The sequence below is a fragment of the Phacochoerus africanus genome, chromosome 16, assembly GCF_016906955.1.
Source record: "Phacochoerus africanus isolate WHEZ1 chromosome 16, ROS_Pafr_v1, whole genome shotgun sequence".
In the NCBI taxonomy this organism is placed as follows: Eukaryota; Metazoa; Chordata; class Mammalia; order Artiodactyla; family Suidae; genus Phacochoerus; species Phacochoerus africanus.
Genome location: NC_062559.1, coordinates 39,375,259 through 39,395,684, shown reverse-complemented (window position 1 = coordinate 39,395,684; position 20,426 = coordinate 39,375,259). Strand labels below are relative to the sequence as shown.

Genomic DNA, 20,426 nt, shown 5'->3' with positions numbered 1-20,426 from the left:
TATTATTCTGCAACCCGTGTCAAGAACAATAGAGGCAGATCTTCCACTGTTCCTGCTTTTGTTCAGAGCAGCTTTCGATGGAGGCTGGGTTGTTGCTGTTGTTCTTCAAGAAGCCTTCTTCTACCTCTCCACATGTCACCATTCCTGCTCCTGAGAAGGACAGGTAGCCCCTTGGGTTGTCACTGGAAATCACACAGATGGAAAAGTCTGTGTGTCATAAAACTTCCAGAATGTTGGCAGGTTTTTTTTTTTTTTTTCCCTGACAAATCTCTTCATGAATTTTCAGGAACTCTCAGAATATTGTCAAAATCATTTTAGCTCCAAGTTAACAAAGATAGTAAATTGCTCTGATTTGGCTGCATCATCATTTTCATATTCTCCAACCCAGCCAGCCAACTTCTTCCCTCTCCCCGGTCATACATCTGATTTTTCTCTGTTGTGCTGGACCCCACTCTTGCTCTGACTGGTCTCAAATTGATTAATTCAACACATGGTCACTAGCTTAAAATGTGTCACACGTTTCTGACATCCTTGGCAGGTTTTTTTCCCCTGTATGTGCACTTCTGTTTATTTGACTATCATTGTGTTTGCAGAAATTATTCCTATTCATCACAGCTCAATAGCTGGAAGGCCTCTTTGGAGTTAACTTTTCGTATTATCCTCAATACCTAAATAACCCTCTGGATTTCCTTGTAGCTTTACTAATGCGTCCTTGATCCTATCTGGGAATAAAGCTTTTTCATTTTGTTTTATTTTGAAGTTCCCTGGCCCAGCAGGTGGACCTTTGATGTTGTTTTTCTAGGTGCAGGTGATTCCCAGAGTGTTTGAGGCATGTTGGGGGTTTCTTTTCCTTTGTGAGGATGCAGATGTGCACCTGTGCTGTGACAGACCTGTGCCGTGAGTGACACGAGCCTGTGGGAATGGCACCGGGCTGAGGATGAATTAACCTATTTCCCCACGTCTCATCATCGTCTCCTGATCTTTTTCAGCCACTCAGTGTAAGCATGGTGCGGTGTATGATACCTGTGGCCCAGGATGTGTCAAGACCTGTGACAACTGGAATGAAATTGGTCCCTGCAATAAGCCATGTGTTGCCGGTTGTCACTGTCCAGCAAACCTGGTTCTTCACAAGGGAAGGTGCATCAAGCCAGTCCTTTGTCCTCAGCGGTGACCTTTGTTCCATTCCTTCAGACTTTGAATCTGGTGTCCTTGACACTGACGTGAAAGAGCCAATGAAAGACTGCAGTATTTGTGTGCTGATTCTGCAAACACACACAGAGTATGTATGTGTACATATATAGATATATAGATATATTCAGAAACATTTCATCATTTATATAAACTATAGGTGGATTATTATATGTATATTTTTTGCTATAAGACATGTATTGTTTCTAGTCTGAAAGCCATTGAATACGTTGTATAAATAGACCAGGTGTTTTTAATTTAATAAGGCAGCATGCAGACATACTGGATGGCTTTACCATCACATACATTTGTCATTTTTAAGGAAGTTTTCTAAGAAATCTAAATTGCCTGCCTGAATTAATTTTAGCTTTGAATCCAGATTTGCAGTTGAGTGGGAAGTGTGTTTTTCAGGAGAAGGACAGATTTACCTAGGGGCATTTCATGCTTCCCAAGAAAGGACTGTACGCCTGCGAGAGATGGCTGGGGACTGGCCACAGGCTCCAATGGAGCATGCAAAGCAAGGGGTCAGCTGTTAGACTTCACTGGGTCATGGTCTGATATTATTTCCAAAATTGATTGGCTTGTTCCCAAGGAATATGTATTTGTCACTAGAGCAGAACCGAAGAATCAAATGATTTCTTGCCATCTTTGCATAATCCTTGAGTCTCCTAATTAAATATCTGTGTATGATGGATGTGTCTACTTCTGTGTCACCCACTGAAATGATGGAGTGCCTGGATGACTTGTTGGTTTTATTGAGCATGAGCAGATCATTGAAGAAACTGTTGCACAATGTATGACAACACATCCCATTTCTCTGAGTCCTGCAGCAATTTAGGATGGGCAAATCCAATGAACTAAAGTAAGCGATCTACATTTTGTGACTATTCCACGTATAAAATGAGAGCTTTCAATTATTTCTAGAGAGTTCCTAGTCCAGCACTGTTTGGCAATTGTGAATTGATCCTAATTATTTGACAGAAAGAAAGGCTTTATTGATTGGTTGATTTAACACCAGTCCAAACAAAGAATGGTCTACATGCTTGCTCTCATTTCCTGTTAAGTTACTACTAGTCACCATGTGATTTTCCTGACATTTGTTTTCAGTTGAATAACTGAAAATGTCAACAAAACGAAACCCACTGAAGTCTAAAAATAAAATGTTCTGCATTGTAGTAAATAAAGGGCTTAAGATTGAAAACAGTGTGTTTTCTATTTCAAGATGTGTTGTGTTACATTTTATACATACACTGTGGTAACTTCAGGTTCACTGATTTTTTTTTTTTTTTTTTTTTTTGGTCTTTTTAGGGCCGCACTCGCAGCACATGGAGGTTCCCAGGCTAGGGGTCCAATCAGAGCTGTTGCTGCCGGCTGACGCCAGAGCCACAGCAACGCCAGATCTGAGCCGTGCCTGCCACCTACTCTGCAGTTCATGGCAACGCCAGATCCTTAACCCACTGTGCAAGGCCAGGGATCGAACCCACAACTTCGTGGTTCCTAACCGGATTTGTTTCCAGTGCGCCACTCTGGGAACTCCCAGGTTCATTGATTTTTAACAGCTTTATTTAGATATATTTTATATACCCTCAATAACTTATCTGTATAAAGAATATTGTTAATTGATAACAGTAACCCTCCAAAGTTGTGACAGCATATTGCTCTTGCTTGTTGAGACCCTGGTGTTCCTGTTCCATGTATTCATGACAGCTAAAGGATTCATGTGGATTTTTTTTTACTGGGGCATCTCCAGCTGTTTGAATAAACTGAATAAGTTACACAGTATAATAGCGACTGCCTGGGACACCAAGGGACGTGGTTGTCATTGTCCTGCTTGGGTCATAAACACTCTCAGTATCTGGGACCCGAGGTGGCCAGTGCTTCCGTGCTGTACCTGGGAAGGGGCTTTGATGTAGGCGACTCAGGCTCCAGGTGTGGTTGGTGACCTTGTCCACATGGTTTAAGTACTTGGGGCCACACTTTGCTTCTCTAAAACATGAAGAGACTGTAGTGTGTGGGCAGGATTGAGGATCAGGAGGCCCAGACACTCTGCCACTAGAGAGATTACTTGCACAGTAATCGGAGGCAGAATTTGCAGTTCCTTTTACACTCAAAATCTCGTTTACTCCCCGCTCTGTTCTGAAAGAGGAGGGTAAGGAAGTCAGCTGACCTCTCCTGGTTGACTTCTTTCTTATTCCTTCAGAATATCTTTAAATTCCTTTCCAGTCGGCGTTCCCACCGTGGCTCAGTGGTCAACGAATCTGACCAGTATCCATGAGGATGCGGGTTGGATCCCTGGCCTCGCTCAGTGAATTAAAGATCTCGTGTTGCTGTGAGCTGTGGCGTAGGTCACAGACCTGGCTTGGATCCTGTGTTGCTGTGGCTGTGGTGCAGACCGGCGGCTGCAGCTCCAATTCGACCCCTAGCCTGGGAACCTCCACATGCTGCAGGTACGGCCCTAAAAAGGGGAAAAAAAAAAAAAATTCCTTTCCAGTTCACTCTGAGTTTTTCTCTGTGAAAGTGGGACGCAGCAGGGAAATGAACCAGAAGGGAAAAATCTAGGTTATTTACTGCTCATGATTCAAAAAGGACTATCTCTACCCAATAAAGCTAAATAACCTCTTTCCCAACCTTTTTTTTTTTTTTTTAAGTTTTTTGGCCACACCCATGGCATATATAAATTCCTGTGCCAGGGACTGAATCTAAGCCACAGCTACGACCTATACCAGATCCATTAACCCACTGTGCCCAGCCAGGATTAAATGGTCACCTCCACAGCAACCCAAGCCACTATAGTCAGATTCTTTTCTTTTTCTCTTTTTTTTTTCTCTTTTTTGGTCTTTTTGCCTTTTCTAGGGCTGCTCCTGCGGCCCCTGTTCCCAGGCTAGGGGTCTAATTGGAGCTGTAGCTGCCGGCCTACCCCAGAGCCACAGCAACGCGGGATCCGAACCGCGTCTGTGACCTACACCACAGCTCACGGCAACGCCGGATCGTTAACCCACTGAGCAAGGCCAGGGATCGAACCTGCAACCTCATGGTTCCTAGTTGGATTCGTTAACCACTGCGCCATGACGGGAACTCCAGATTCTTTTCTTTTTTTTGGTCTTTTTTTTTGTGTGTGTGTATGTGTGTCTTTTTGCCTTTTCTGGGGCCGTTCCCGCGGCATATGGAGGTTCCCTGGCTAGGAGTCCAATCAGTGCTGCAGCTGCTGGCCTACACTACAGCCACAGCAAGGCGGGATCCAACCCACATCTGTGACCTACACCACAGCTCACAGCAACACCAGATCCTTAACCCACTGAGCAAGGCCAGGGATGGAACCCACAACCCCATGGTTCCTAGTCGGATTCGCTTCTGCTGCACCACTACGGGAACTCCCTACAGTCAGATTCTTAACCCACTGAGCTAGGGCAGAAACTCCTCCTAGCCCTTTTCATCCTGGCCAGCCTTGGTGCATACATGGTGAAGGCTCTTCTTCATGGACTGATTCCATCCATGGTGGGGGGCGGGGTGTGGAGGCTTGATTACAAGGTTGTGTCACATACCTTATCTAGCATTTAGTTTAACCTTGATACATTTTTTTTATTCCTAACCCTCGAAGAAAGATGAGGCAGAGAAGGAAGAGGATTATTCAGACCCACCAATCGAACAAGTCTGATGGGAGAAGTGGAAAAATCAGATGAACAGTTGCTTCTATTTTGGCCATGGGCTAAAGCTGAGCAATGACTGTGTCTAATGATTGATCATAAGGGACACTTACCAAGTGCTTCAATGAGAATGGCCCCGCTTTATTCACATGAGTCCTTTTCAGGGGGTTTTCAAAGCCAAACTCCTGCAGAGTTAGATGACTTGTAATGAAAACCTTCTACTTCTCTCTTGAATGTGTATAACTCAGGTCAGCAGTTAGGGTTGGTTCTGGGTAGATATAAAATTAAAAGATGGGTTAATATCATTTTAGCTACATGTATAGAGTCCACACTTTGATTATGCTATTAGATATGAATACTGAATTTTGTTGTGGGGGAGGACACCCTTGAACGAAGAACAAGCACAACTGTTTTCCAGCTGTACACACAGTCACCCCTCGGTACCAAAAATCCGCAGGTGCTCAAGTCCTTTATAGAAAATGGCACAGTATTTGCATATAGCTTATGCACATCCTCTCACAGAGTTCATATCGCTCGATAATTTATAATAATAATGCAACATAAACCCTGTATAAATAGTTGTAAATGCAATGTCAGTGCTATATAAATAGTTGCCAGCACATAGCAACTTTTAAGTTTTGCTTTTTGAAACTTTCTGGAAATTTTTTTCCAAATATTTTCAATCTGCGGTTGGTTGAATCCTTGGAGTTGGAACCCATGCAGGGCCGACTGTAGCTGATGCTCAGTAAAAGGGAGTTCTTTCTCCTCTCCCTGTGAAAACAGGAATGATTTGAAAGTCCAAAACCAAAAGTTTTGAACTAGGAGGAGAAATGAATTGTTGACATTTACAATTATTATAAGGGCAATTTTTGCCTAAAAGGGTACCATACTGAAAATTACCAACTCTTCAGGAGAAAAGCCACCTCTTTAAAACTTGCTGTTTCCTGAGCATCTGACCATAACAGGGAAGAAGAAATCTGACTCCATTTTGGATCTGTTTCTTTTACTTTAAGCTTTGTATTCTATTGCTTTTGCTACAAGTTAGGAAAGTTGCCAATAGGCTGAAATACAGAGGATAACCTATTACAAGTCTCTGACCTTTAAAGGTAAAACATTTTTCCATTCATATGGAGATAAGTTGCAGAACAGAGAATAACATTTGTCAGATTTCCAGAAGCATCTTTTTTTTTTTTTTTTTTGGTCTTTCTGTCTTTTTAGGGCCTCACCTACAGCCCTAAAAAGACAGAAAGGAGGTTCCCAGGCTAGGGGTCAAATCGGAGCTGCAGCTGCTGACCTACACTACATCTCACCACAATGCCGGATCCTTAACCCACTGAGTGAGGCCTAGGATCGAACCCGCAACCTCATGGTTCCTAGTCAGATTCGTTTCTGCTGCACCACGACGGGAACTCCCAGATTTCCAGAAACATCTTGACCTGACCTTTTTAGACAGCTATAAGAACAAAGGATTCTGACATCAAGACGTTTGCAACAACCAGAGTTCCCGTCAGGGCTCAGCTGTTGGATCCCTGAGGATGCAGGTTTGATTCCTGGCCTCGCTCAGTGGGTTAAGGATCCAGTGTTGCTGTGAGCTGTGGTGTAGGTCACAGACATGGCTCAGATCCCATGTTGCTGTGGCTGTGGCGTAGCCTGGGAACTTTCATATGCTGCAAATGCAGCCCTAAAAAGCCAAAAAAGAAAAAGAAACAAACAAAAAGAAACGTGGTAGGTCATCAATACATTTTTCTTGCATAAATGAAATCAGGTCTCAGGGTTCTAACAGCTCTGTGTGGAGTTTTTCCTTCCTGAGTTTCTGTTCACTTTGCTGCTCTTTGTCACTGAAAATCATCTGGATTTGACAAGTATCAGGATGAGAGTCTAGATGCTCTTGGTGTGAGACAAAGAGATGCCTTAGGGGACAGGCCCAAGATATTTTAATTAGCTATCTCCTCCAAACAACCCTCAGGAGCCAGCCAAAATTGTCTCCAATTCTAAATCCTGAAGTACAAGCCTTTCCAGAACCTAAGATTTTAATTCTGAAAAATGACAAGCTTCAAGTGGCCAAGAATGAATAAACAGGGAACAGAAACTAATGCTGGTGATTATGCTGACCCTGAATTAAGAACCAAAACATTTAGTCCTTTAAGAGGGGCTTTGGAGCTTAAGTTCTGTGTTGTTACATGTGTTTAATTAAACCAAACAAATGATGAGCCCTTGCATGAGGTCCATCTTTACTGTGTTCCCTCTCAGATTAATTTTGAGGGGAGTTCCCATCATGGCTCAGCGGAAACAAATGTGACTAGTAACCATGAGGATGCAAGTTCAATTCCTGGCCTCGCTCAGGGGGTTAAGGATCCGGCATTGCCATGAGTTGTGGTGTAGGTTGCAGATGTGGCTCCAATCCTGAGCTGCTGTGGCTGTGATGTAGGCCAGCAGCTGTCGCTCAGATTGGACCCCTAGCCTGGGACCCTCCATATGCCAAGGTTGCAGTCCTAAAAAGACAATAGAAAAAGAAAAAAAGAAAAAAAAAATCAATCTTGAGCAAGTCAGCTTTGAAAACGTCAATGTGGGGAAGAAGGATGGGAAATCTGCGTGTAGAGATGAGCCTGAATTAAAGGCTGATTCAGAGTGCAACTGGCTAAGAAAAGGGAGCGGGAGAGGCAGGGCAGAGCCAAGCACCAAGGCAGCCAGTGGCTTCGAACCTGTGGCTGCACCGCAAGCAGCGTGACATGGGGGAAGGTGAGCACATGTGTGGAGGCTTCGTGGTCTTGTTAAGGAGCCTGGGTTTCATCTTCAGGGCCGTGCTTCCCAACGTGTTTTATGCCACCATGTGTTCAGAAAATTACATTTGGGTACTGAAGTAAATGGGGCTGCTTGCAGCTGGAGGTCACCTCTGGGGATGTCTCAAGTCCAGTCTAACTGCTCCAAGAGTGGAAGGGCTGCCCACATCCCTGTCACCCATTCCCCACACAGCCCCCGGTGGGCTGAGGCTCCGGATGGGAAGGTCTATGCAGATCCAGCTGTGGGACGACATTAACGGAGCTTTGTCTCAGCGAGTGGAGTGGAGGCGGGCTTTTCAGTCAGAGGAGCAGGTGGGAGCCCCCTGAGATAGTCCAGGTGAGAGAAGATGAGCCCCCAAACTAGGAGGTAGGAGGGACCAAGGGGAGAACTTTTAGGACAGGGTGGGTGGCAGACGGGCAAGTGATGGGTTGTGGCAGTGCCAGTCCTTTGCATGAGGTACGCGGACAGGAGAGCTGAGTAAGAGAAATTTCCATTGTAAATCGAAGTCTTTCCTCTAGGCTGTGTTCGGTTTAGCTCAACAAACACCCGAGCATTGGGATTAAGACACAGTCCAGGACGAATGACCTGCAGCAAATCAGAGGAGCACATAGCTGGCCATGGGGGCCTCAGGAAGCCCAAGGTGGGCTTTTCTGTTTGGGAAAAGTGTCTGGGAAACTTGCCAGAGAAAGTGACTCCCCTGATGAGCCTTACTAGTCCAAACGGGCTCTACCTGTGCAAAGAGATGTGTGCATGTGTATGTGTGTGTGTACGAGAGAGAGAGTGAGCAGGGATGCTGCAGTCTGAGAGCTGAGGGCATGAGCGACAGCATGGAAAGGAGAAACGTCAGCAGATAATCTAGGGGAGCAGAGAACAGGGTTTGGATCCTGCTGGGGTGTAGCCGATCCAGAGAAATTTTCTGAGCTATGGGAATGCAACTCACACACCCTGAGAGGTCTTTTTAAGCTTCCTCTGATTTCTAGTGGATGGAGCACAAGCAGGATTTGAGGATGTTTTGTCATTTTGTTACGGGCTTTTTGTTTCCTGTACCTGGTGTGTTCGAGTTTCCCTGATGTGTCTTCTGAAAATCCAGAGAGGGAAGGATGAGGGAGGCGGCTTCTAATGAGACTGTTCTGACATTTAGTGTTGCCCTGTGCAGTGGGAGGCATCTTTCAGACTCTGTAGGCATCAGTTGCTGTAACAGAACAGGTCCAAATTCTGATTATTAACCACTGCTTTTGTTGACTTGGCTGTGGCCAGATGGCAGGAGGTGGGTGGTGGCACTCAGATCCCAAGAGCTGGACCTACTGGTGTCAGCAGCTCTGGCCACACCTACAGGTGAAAGGCCTGGAAACACAGCTCACCCAGAGTTCTGGTGGGAACAAGTCTGTCATGTTTTAGCCACTTTGTGTCATAACCAAGTGCATGCCTTGAAAATTGACATAAAATTCTTCTCTGCTTCCTCCAGCTGGAACTTGGCTTACTGAGTAATTCCTCAGTGGGGTTCTTTCAACAGTGAAATTTGGGGCTTTAAGGAAATGTTTGCGGTGATGAAAAAGTTTCACTTTGGCTCTGAGAGTGTAAATACCATTTGTTATACTGTCATTGTCACCATGTTCCTGCATGTCATTTAAAGCATCAGATCCTGAACAGCTCCTTCGAGCTTGGGGTTTTTTTGTTCGTTTGTTTTGTTTTGTTTTGTCTTTTCAGGGCCGCACCCGCAGCATATGAAGGTTCCCAGGCTAGAGGTCCAGTCGGAGCTGTAGCCGACGGCCTACACCAGAGCCACAGCAACGCGGGATCCAAGCCGCGTCTGCGACCTACACCACAGCTCACGGCAACGCCGGATCCTTAACCCACCGAGTGAGGTTCAGGGATCGAACCCATAACCTCATGGTTCTTAGTCAAGTTCGTTAACCACTGCGTCACGACGGGAACTCTTGGCTTGGGTGTTTAAATAAGCATGGAGGAGGGTGGGAGTCTACAGGAACCCTGGCCGGAGCCCTCGCCATACTCCGCAGGCTGTGCGGGGAGCCTGTGATGTGACCTGTCCCAGCTGCCTCCATTGCACGCTTCTGAGAAGGTGATTCCAAGGAAACTCGCCCCTCAACATGAATGCCCATCGCCCTCTTGAGGACAGATCAGGAGGACTCTGCCTTAGAAAACTGGCTTGCGCACTTCACTCATTCTCAGAGCTAACTTGCTGTCACAGGGAACTGAAGTGGGAAGAATGATAGAGGATTGCCAGACAGGTTTATCCACAGCATCTCCCACGCCTACCATCCCTAAAACCTCAGGGTGGGCATGGGACAGACTGCTCAACGGCGTCGAACAGCGTGCCTCACTTTTATGTGAAGGCCTTTGGGGCACATCTGTTTTCACAGACAGAGCAGCTCAGCCTGAGCAATTTCATGTCCGAGATGCATCCACACAGCTATCTTGAACTGCGATGCTCTGAGATGCACTGGGGAGAATCTTTTCGATGGTCTGTTAATATATGACGCTATTTCACCTTGGCAGGTAAATTTAGACCCTAAACCAGTCAGTTTGCCTGCTGAGATTTATGATTCATGGCATGACTGTCTTGTTCGTCCTTTGCTGGGCCGTTGGGGTGGTTGTGTTGCTTGGGTTAAGGGAGATAAAAATGGCAACCGTGGGAACTGGAGTGTCCAGTTGAGCTGGGAGGGGTTTTCTACGTCTGAACTATTCCTGAGAGTCAGAGTGGATCTATCAGCTTCACATTTTTGTTTTGGGAATGGAGAGGGCAGCAAGGGAGGGAAGGTGTTTTCCATATTAATTTTATGAATTTGCTATTTATTTCTTTTAGTTTTACTCTGGGGGGAAATGTCAAGGAACAATGTGGTATATACATTTAAATTTTTTTTACCTCAAAAGAACTTGAATAATTTTTTTCCACATTTTGGAAATTTTGTATTTTATTGGTTTCAAGTTCTACCTCATTTATTGAATGTTACAATTTTATTATTTAATTGATTTCAAGTGCATATATTTTGAAAGAAATTTTCCAAAGCAAAACTTGTTTTCCTTGAGATTGGTTCCATGATTTCTTGTTCATATGGCTCTTTCATTTGGGCTGTCTGTTCTGTGACAGCAAGTGGAAATGTTTGCCTAAATAATGTATATGCATATTATTTTTGTTACATAGCAACAGTTTATTATCTTCGTATCAGCAACGCATGCAGTTTTGTTTGTTTCTCCTCCAAACATAAACACACAATCCTTTTTACAATGAAAGAAGAATCCTGGTAAGAGATGGGGAGAGGTGTGAGGCAAGCAGCAAAGGTGCAGCTGATACAACCACAGGTATTTTTTGCAGCACGACCTAAGAGGGGCTGCATCAGGCAGAAGCTGTGCAGATGTGGCTTTATCTACGTTGCCTTCAAACAAATGGAAGGAGATAAAATGCAGTTCTGATATTCTTCTCCTATGAACTTATGGCCTGATCTGTATTGTCTTCAGGAATGTGCCTTTTTGACACATGGGGACAAGGTCCCTAAGTCTAAAAGCATCTATTGAGCTCCATCAAAGCTGGGTAGGGACAAACCTCCAGATGAATCAGCTTTCTTACAGCATGAGTTGGCCTGGATTTTGTTGGCCTGGTCTGACTTGGTGCTTGGATCCTGGATGTGGTGTGAGCAGGTGCTCCAGGAAGGCTACCTCAGTCTTAGGCAAGGGTGTGCACCTACCAGGGGAGGGATTCTTGCCAGAAGTCCAGTGAGTTGTAAGACTGGCCTCGCTTTTTCAGCTCCTGCTCCTTTTCTGGCAGAAAGAGGAAAGGCTTCTATTACAGACCACAGACCCTCAGTATTTACAGCCCAAGACCCCCACAATCGGATTATAGCATGCAGAGCCAGAGGTAATTCTTCAACTAGAGAAACAGATCATAATGGAGCTTCCTGCGATTTTGCACCAGTAATTAAAACCAACTGCCATGTCAGCTATTAATCTGTGCCAGCCTTTTCTATCCGTACCCCTTTCTATCATCGCTCAGTTTTTTCCCTTCCTTTCATTTCTGTCTTCCTCTCCCCGAATGGAGCTGTCATATGCTGCTTTCTACCATCTCTCCCCCGACCCCATTCCAAACTGGCCTGCTCTGCCGGCAGCATCTTATGTTCCAGTCCTTTCCAGGCACTTTTTTAAAAAAATGTAGCTGTCCTGATTCCTACTCCCTCAAGAATCACTTTGTCAAAAAGATACCTGAGATACCTGAGGGCCATTCTGAGGTCTATACATTATCAGTTTTAAGGATCACATCTTCAGCTTCTACCTTGAGTCTTCTGGTACTTAGCATCTTTGACCAGGAGCCTCATTGTAAAATGAGCATTTAAGGCACTGTATCCGCTAAGAAGGGAACATACCCTAGAGGGTTGAAGGGCATTCTGTTGCCCCAGCGCTGCAGAGGCAGTGTCAACAGTACCTCGTGGATCAACAGAGAGGAGTGGCTCTGTTTGCCACACGCCTTTTGAAACCTCTTTTGGTTGTAGAATATTGCTTCCAGTTTTCAGTCAAGTATCTAGAATTCCTAATGTCAAAAATTCAACGAAAAAAGAAAGTATACAATTTTCTCTTCTCTTGTGTCCTGACCCACATCCTCCTCCTCATGAAGAAAGGCCTCAGCCCTTTCCCTATGGCCGTAAGAATGAATTTTGTAAGGCTTTTCCTTCTGAGGGACCTGGATGAAACTCCAGAGATAGGGCATCAAAGTGCAACTCAGTAAAATCAACTTTGTTGAATCCCCCTGATGGAGAGACTACTCAGCTACCCAAGATCACACTTTCATAATCAATGAGAACATTCCAAAGACGTGACACAACAAACACATGTACACATACCAATGACAACAGCAATTCAGGATGCCTTAGAGTCTTGTAGAATTTTATGTTCCTTCTGACCTTTTTGTTTGAGATACAGAAATTCCCAAACATAAAAATCTAGTGAACCAGCTCGAGCTGCTTGTCAAAATGCAGAGTGGAAACCTCAGCTTACTGCAAATTGGTCTAATTAAGCCTTATTAAACTTGATACCCCAGGGTGAATTTTTATCCCTTGCACAAAGGATGAAACTGCAGATTTCCACATATAATGCAGACGAATCTGATGCTTTTATGGGTGAATTCTCCAAATAGGGATAGGAAATGTGCCAGGGACAGCATCCCTGAAGCACATGGGGACGTATAATTGCTCTGTAATTGCAGTTTTCATTTGGGCAAATTAAATGGAAATGAAAACAAAAGCCGAGTCCCGTCTCCTCTCGGCAGCCCCAGCTCAGGCGGGGGAGGGGATGGCAGTCGTCAGAGGTGCCGCTGGGCTCATAGCTGCTCACCGTCTCCACCTCCCCCAGTGCCTCTCGTCTCACTTCTTTCCTCCTCCCCTGAAACCTCAGCAGGGATCTTCACGGAGAGAAAACTCCCATCAGACAACATCCCCCTGCAAAGGGGGCCGTGTTAACTTTGAACAATCAGCGTTCATTCGAATGTGACTGCTTGCCTGCTGTGAGGACCCAGTGTCCGCTGGAGCCAGAATCAAATGAGGAGAGTGTGGAAGAGCTGACCTCACGATACAGGACACGCTGCGTGTCCTTCCACTGGTCACTGCATCCTCTTCAGCTGCTCCTCGGGGCCAGGAAAAGAGTCACTCACTCTGGGAACAGGGGGAAATGAAGACTCATGTGGGTGGAGTCTGTGGGTGTGGGGCACCCGCCACACCTCAACAAGGGACCCTTGATGCCAAAGAGCCTACTCTTTTCTGCACACCATGTTCTGACTTTGACTCGAGTCATCCAACTGCCTCTTCGCTGTCTCCACTTGGAAGTCTGATGGGCCACGCAGGCTTTCCTATGTCCTCTCTAAGCTGCACTCAATATCCATCTGCCCATCTGCACCTCCCCTCCTTTGGTCACCTACATTTCAGTGCCATGGAGTATGTGTCTTGGTTAGGGCCTCAGGCGAGGGCTTGCCTGGAGGAAATTTATTTTGGGAAAAGAACCCAGGGAAAACTGAGGGTCTCAGAAGAGTAAAATGGGAAGAGGGAACTCTGACCCAAGGGATTTAAGGTTGAGATGGTCACTGCTGTGGGCTCCTGAGGGATCCCCAAAGTTCCAGCAGGTACTCTCCAAGTAAGTGTGCGTGTCACCCACCTGCTCCAAACCACTGTCTGTCCGATGTTGCTCCTGAGGTGTGAATTACTGGATTTCCAGGTTCCCCCAGGCAGCTGAGTGCCCTGGAGCAGAAGACAAGAGCTGCAAAGTGCAGCAAACTACACCCCCGCCAGCTTGTTGTCACAGCAACTGATGGAACAAAAAGGTGAGTGAAGAGGTTATGAGAGGGCGTAACACCTGAGAGGTATCCTGCCTCCCTACTTTCTCCTCACCTCACGTTCCACTCATGAGTAATTTCTGTCAACTCTGCTCCTGAAATACATCCCAAATCTGACCATCTCTCACCATCCCCACAGCCATTGCCCTGGTCCAAATTATCAGCAACTCTTATCTAGACTATGGCACTAGTTTGCAGATAGAGCCCTCATCCACTATTCCCTTCCCTCTCCCCCACCACACAGCATACATAGCAGGCAGCAGCCAGGGTAAACTTTTTTCTTTTTTTTTTTTTAATTTTTTTTTCTGGCTTCACCCATGGCATGCATAAGTTCCCAGGCCAGGGATCAAACCTGCTTCACAGCAGCTACCCAAGCCACAGCAGTAACAATGCCAGGTCCTTAACCCACTGGGCCACAGCAAGAACTCCCAGGCCAAACCTTTAAAAACTCTTATCATAGCATGTCCTGCCCCCTCTTAAACCCAATGACAACTCATTTCAAAATAAAATCCTAAATCCTTTCTAGCACCTACAAAAGCCTGTATGCTCTGACTCTTTTCTCCATTTCTGAATTCATCTTGTACTTCTCTACTCTTCTCTCACTGTTCCAGACACTCCGGTCTCCATCAGCCTCTTTGCAGTTTCCAACTTCCAGAAATGTTCCCACTTCCAGGCTTGTGCATTTGCTGTTCACTCTTCCCAGAATGCTATTCCTTCACACATTTGTATATTTCACTCTCTCACCTCATTGAAGTCTCTGCATAAACATTACCTTGTCAAAAAGTTTTTGTTCTATCATTTCCTCTATGACAGTACCTTTCCCTGCAACAATCCACTCCCCGTTCCTCATTTGTCTCCCTGTCTAAAATATTATAGATTTATTCCTTTGCGTTTGTCTTAATTAGATGTTAGTTCATGAAAGCAGGCATTTTGTTTTGTTTATTGACATAACTCTGGTGCCCAGAACAGCTGCTGACCCACCACAGACAGAATTGCACTCAACAAGGATCCTCCAGCGGGATGAGTGGCAGACCAATCTAATCAGATACTCCCTTTTGTGCACATCCAGGGGAGGTGACTGTGGGAGGGTAGAAGGTTCTAGAACCTGGGGTGTATCCTGAAGGATGCTGCACTCTTCGTCTATTGTGTTCTTCATTTTTCCTGTTGTGTGGTGCTGGGGTCAAGATGGCAGCATGGTCGAGAGGAAGATTCGAGTCCTGACCACCTGAAATCTGAGCATCTCTACCAAGATCCTCAACATCACGGAGGGGAATCTCGGCGCCTGCGACTCTTCCTCCTGCCCTCCAAGAATCTGACCATGGAGCCATGAGGTCAATGAGAGCCTTCTGGAGAGCTCCACCACAAGCCTTCTCTGACTCAAATATGCAGTGTCTTCTTTGGGATCGACCTACCTGCTTCTCCATGCCTGGAATCACTTCACCCCAAGAGAGGACAGAGGTAAAATTGTCATCAGAGTACTACTTTAATTTAATTTAATTTAATTTAATTTTATTTATTCCATGGCATGCAGAAGTTCTCAGGCCAGGGATTAAACGTGAGCCATAGCAGTGACAATGCGGAGTCCTTAACTGCTAGGACACCAGGGCACTCCCAGAGTACTAATTTTAGATTTCAGCTTCTCAAGAAGGGAAGGAGGAAAGGCAAGTAGATGGCTTGGTGTTGGGTTGGGGAAGAAACTGGTGAGAAATGTAAGGGCCTGGCTAGGTATGGAGATACCGAGGGAACCAAGGTAGTGGCCTACGGCAGTGGGCATAAATGGTTCACGGGCCAAAGCTGGCCCACCGATATTTTTTGCAAATAACGTTGTGTTGAAACACAGCCATGTTCACTCCTTATGAATTTGTCTAGGGCCATATTCACACCACAAGCACAGAATTGAGTATTTGTGACAGAGACAGTATGGCCACCATAACTAAAATATTTACTATCTGCATCTTTATAGGAAGCGTTTACCAATCCCTGACCTAGTGGGAAGGACCACGTACTGGAAACCCGATTCATCAGGATTCTAGTCCTTACTCTACAACTTCGTATTTATGTGAGCAACTGCTCTACCCTCACCAAGCTTCAGTTTTTAACTGTTTGTATGGCACATAATTTGGGTTAATTGACATAAATATATATTCCTTTGAAAGTTCTTAGCCTGGGAGTTCCCATTGTGGCTTAGTGGTAACAAACCCAATCAGTATCCATGAAGATGAGGGTTTGATCCCTGGCCCCGCTCAGTGGGTTAAGGATCTGGCATGGCTGTGAGCTAAAGTGTAGGTCACAGACACGGCTCATATCTGTCATTGCTGTGGCTGTGGCTGGCAGCTGCAGCTCCGATGATTCAGCACTTAGCCTGGGAACTTCCACATACCACAACTGTGGCCCTTAAAAAAAAAAAAGTTCTTAGTCTGAAGGAGGTACTCAATATACAATATACACTGGTTAAACATAAGAAAGAATAAATTAAAACATGAGTGTATCCTCTGTGTTCTGTCAATTTCACAGGGTTACAGGGACCATCAAATGAAGTAAGAACTAGAAAAATCCTGAAATCTGAAATTCTCTCTCCATGACCATTAAAACCAAAGCCCAGACTAGAGCTCTGCTGTCTACCCACAGCTGCACCACGGGTCCTCCATGGGCGACCTTCCCTGACTTGGGATATTGAGGAAGAGCCTGGAGCTGCACCTTAGGACACCTCTCAGGCTTACTCCAAATCATACATGCAACGGGGGGAACTTGAAATTAGGGTTGGGTGGAGGTGGGAGGGACCATCTGAAGCCCATTTGCTCTTCTTTAGCTGACCAGCCTTTTTCTCTGGAAGAATCTTTGGGTTTTGTTTTGCTTTTTCCTTCTGCTTAAAGCACCCCTTCCTATTCCTGGTGGTTCGGTAAGGTGTCTGTACCCGGCACCCAAAACAGGGAATTTTCAGTTAGAGAAAACTAGCTTTACATTCCCGGCTCCTTATTAACATGTAGTGTGACCTTGAAGAAGTTGCTTAATCTTTCTGAACCCCTGTTTCATCGACTGCAAAATGAAGACAATCCATCCTCATTAAATTGTCATGACAATTTTAATGAGCTCATATACCTCCCCCCACTATCCCTCCTTGTCCTTTATAAAAATAGATCACTTACAAATTAGATGTTTGAAAGTCTGAGGCAGCCTATTGTCATTTCCAAGAGATAAATTCCGGAAGGCTGAGTGCCTGATTTTTTTTTTAAACTTTTTATATATGAATTTTTAAAAAAAAAAAATATATATATATATATGATATGGGGGAGTTTATCACTCACTTCTTTTAGAACAAACTCCCACAGGTCTGAGGCTGTTTAAAACAGAAACATATTTAAATGTAGACAGAGATCATAGAAGGACAAAATCCTCACTCAGATGGAGCCAGATGCAAGAATATTTAATTAGGGGGCAGATAGACAGGAATCCCGAGGTGCCCTGGGCTTTGTCTCCATTGCGTTTTCTGTGAAAGGCCTATGCCAGGAAAATTGCAGAGAAGCCAAAAGTCCCTATCGGAGTAAACTAAAAACTCCAGATACAGGAATACATCACGTTTTTTGTTTGGCAGAGAACATTTTTACTTCAATGGCTGTGAACCTAAGACTGCGATCTGGAAAACTCTGATAGCATATCAGCACTATTTGGGTCATGCTATGTGGTGCATCACCCATTTGATAGAGCTCTCCCTCCTTCCAGATAAGCTCACTGCGGGTTAGAAAGACAGAGTGACTCACCCAAAAATATGCAGCCAGTAAATGGCAGAGCCAGGAATTGAAAAGTCCATTTGACTTACCTAATTTCCCCAGCCACCTGGAAGCCCTCCCTCACAGTGTGGCCACAGAAAGTAGCTATTCTTCTGGGTCCAAGCAACCTGCTTATTGCCTGAGGGAGGAGCAGGTAAAGAGGATTATGCCGGCTTCAGACATCGCCATGGAACACGAGACGGTGAAGGAACCCAGGCCCTCACAATGGGGTTTTGAAAAACAAGTAGGAAGTTCCGGACCAGTGGGACAGGGGAACACAGATGCTGGCAAGGGAAGGGAGAAGTGAGCTTAACGGAGGACCTCAGAGACACGCTCTGCCTTCCTCACTGCATCTTCTAGTTAGAGGAGAAAGAGGCTATACTTTACAGTGAAACAGCCCTGCTCTCAAATCCAGAGGGTGGGACCCAGGGCATGGGGCCTGCAGGGCTGTAGACCTCAGGGCAGGAGCTGAGGGACCCAGTAAGAAGTCAGCCAGGAAGCTGTGCAGCGCAGAGTCCTTGTTAGGATGCGGTTGGGTGTTGATCCTCTACCAAATCCGTTCATGTGCTGCAAGAGACAGGGCTAGAATTTGGATACCAGTTACACTAGAGAGCCTTCTATAGCCGAGAGTATACTACAAACAGCGCCAGTTACGTAAAAAAAGGACTTTTGTGGCTTTGGCCGTTATGTCCCTGCCACTTCCCTATCTCTACCCTAGCTGTCACTGAGTCACAAGAATCAGAGACAAATAGAGGAAACGCAGCTTTCGGCCTAGGGGGTTACGGCTTCGATATGTGAATTAAGGGAGAGAAATCAGTCTGTAACAGCGGGCTCCCTCTGACACTGTACAGGCGGCGGGGGGTGGGGGGGGAGTGCAGGTTCTCTGCTCAGCCTGGGGTGGGGGAAGGGGCACTTTATTACTACTGCTGGCAGGAGGAGCTGTTAACGCTTCCCACTAGACCTTTGCTGGCACCATCCAGGCTGGGAGAGGGTGCTCCCCACATGGCCTCCACTGACACTGGCGGGAGCTCCCTATTACCACCAGGTGGGCAGCAAAATCCCAGTTCTCGACCTAGTTTTCTCTGGCACCTCCTCACCCCCAGTAGGAAAGCTGGGCATCTACTTCCAACCTGGTGAGCATAAATGTCTATGCTTCCCAATGGGCCTTTGCCATCAAATTCTCTGTATTTTATACAGTAGAAACAAATCACTAAGATCTAGCCTATGCCCAGGAAAAGGTATTTCAAAAGGGTCAGGGATGACTGGGAGCCATGTCTGGACGTATCTACACAGGAAGCAGGGCATTGGTTAATAGCGCTTGACTAAAAGAATTACTCACGTCAGAGCCAGTAAGAGGTCGCAGGAATCTCCAGGTGCAGAACTACATAAAATGCAATTACTAAGCTGACATCCGTGGAGGCTACTCTTTCTCTCACAGGGAACAGGATCTCTTAGGGCATCTCTACATTTCTGGTCTATTATGCTATGTTCAGCAACCAGGAAACCAGTCCAGATATGATACTGTGTTAACTTTATCTGGATTTCCATGTGTTTTCTAGGATATAAAGTGTCAGTATTAGACCATTCATTAGTTTCACCATTTACTAGTTATATAATCTTGGACAAATGACTTGACCTCTCTGAATCTCAATTTTTTTTCATCTTTAAAATGGGTATAAAGGGGAGTTCCCATCATGGCACAGCAGAAACGAATCTGACTAGTACCATGAGGATGCAGGTTCGATCCCTGGTCTTGTTCAGTGGGTTAAGGGTCTGGTATTGCCGTGAGCTGTGGTGTAGGTCGCAGACATGGCTCAGATATGGTGTTGCTGTGGCTGTGGTGTAGGCTAGTGGCTACAGCTCCGATTCGACCCCTAGCCTGGGAACCCTCATATGCTGTGGGTGTGGCCCTAAAATATAAGGGGGGTATAAAAGGGAACTTGCTATAATCCTTAAGGTTGGCTGTAAAAGGAGAAGATAAATTCCTCATGGCAAATCCTCCTTTCCTTATCAATGCTGGATTCTTCCCTTTCTTTAGCAAAGATTTCAACTTGCAGAAATGACTGAAGTAGGGCAGAGAGCTGTGGGTGTATAAAGAAGAGGGAGGCTCTAGTACTGTGAGTTAGATCTTTGCCTAAGAATTTGATTTTTTGAAGCTTTTAAGAAAATTATAATCTCAAGATTTTAGAGTTTCTTTGTTCAGGCAAAAATTTCCATAGTCTCTATTGCTTGTGAAAATCCTTATTCAAAAATAGGCCAGAATTCCTTCAGATAAGTAGCCTGGTTTCTCATATTATTATTTGAATAATAAATAGATGAGAGTTCCTATTATGCTCAATAATTTGGAAAAACTCAGGTGACATGGATACACCAGGAAGAAAAATAAAGTGATACTAAAAAGAAATGACTGGAATTTTGCTTCTCAGTAAGATGGAATTTTGAAGGGCCGTCCAAGTTTTCTTTGAAGAACAAATGAAAAATCAGGTTAAAACATATAAGAATAATGGGTTTAAAGGCAATGGGGATCTGCTGAAGCAATGAGGACTTAAAGGGCTAAGACTGGAGAGATCAGAACCACAGAGAAGGGAGCTGAAAAATCTGTTTCTGTCTTTTTTTTTCCTTTGGCCATTTGACTGATTCTGGCAAGGAAACAATGCTGGGCATCCAGACTGGCTCAGAGAATCAGGAAGATGGATGACAAAATTAAAAAGAAGA

The 20,426-nt window shown here is 45.2% G+C and overlaps 1 protein-coding gene and 1 long non-coding RNA gene across 3 annotated transcripts in view; one reads left to right on the top strand and one right to left on the bottom strand.

The window, feature by feature from the left end:
* BMPER (BMP binding endothelial regulator) overlaps positions 1 to 2,391 on the top strand; it is a 246,117-nt gene extending 243,726 nt beyond the window's left edge. For both annotated transcript variants that reach the window (XM_047763268.1, XM_047763267.1), the window contains exon 15: positions 990 to 2,391. In XM_047763268.1, coding sequence (XP_047619224.1) covers positions 990 to 1,171 — 182 coding nt within the window. In that variant the 3' untranslated portion in view covers positions 1,172 to 2,391. The remainder of the gene's footprint in view (positions 1 to 989) is intronic.
* Positions 2,392 to 4,951: 2,560 nt separating this feature from the next.
* LOC125117752 (uncharacterized) lies at positions 4,952 to 17,935 on the bottom strand. Its single transcript, XR_007132717.1, has 4 exons — positions 17,762 to 17,935; positions 13,767 to 13,916; positions 11,318 to 13,270; positions 4,952 to 5,100 (listed from the first exon to the last, which is right to left on the bottom strand). It is a non-coding gene; the product is annotated as an uncharacterized LOC125117752 (long non-coding RNA).
* Between the last annotated feature and the right edge of the window lie 2,491 nt (positions 17,936 to 20,426).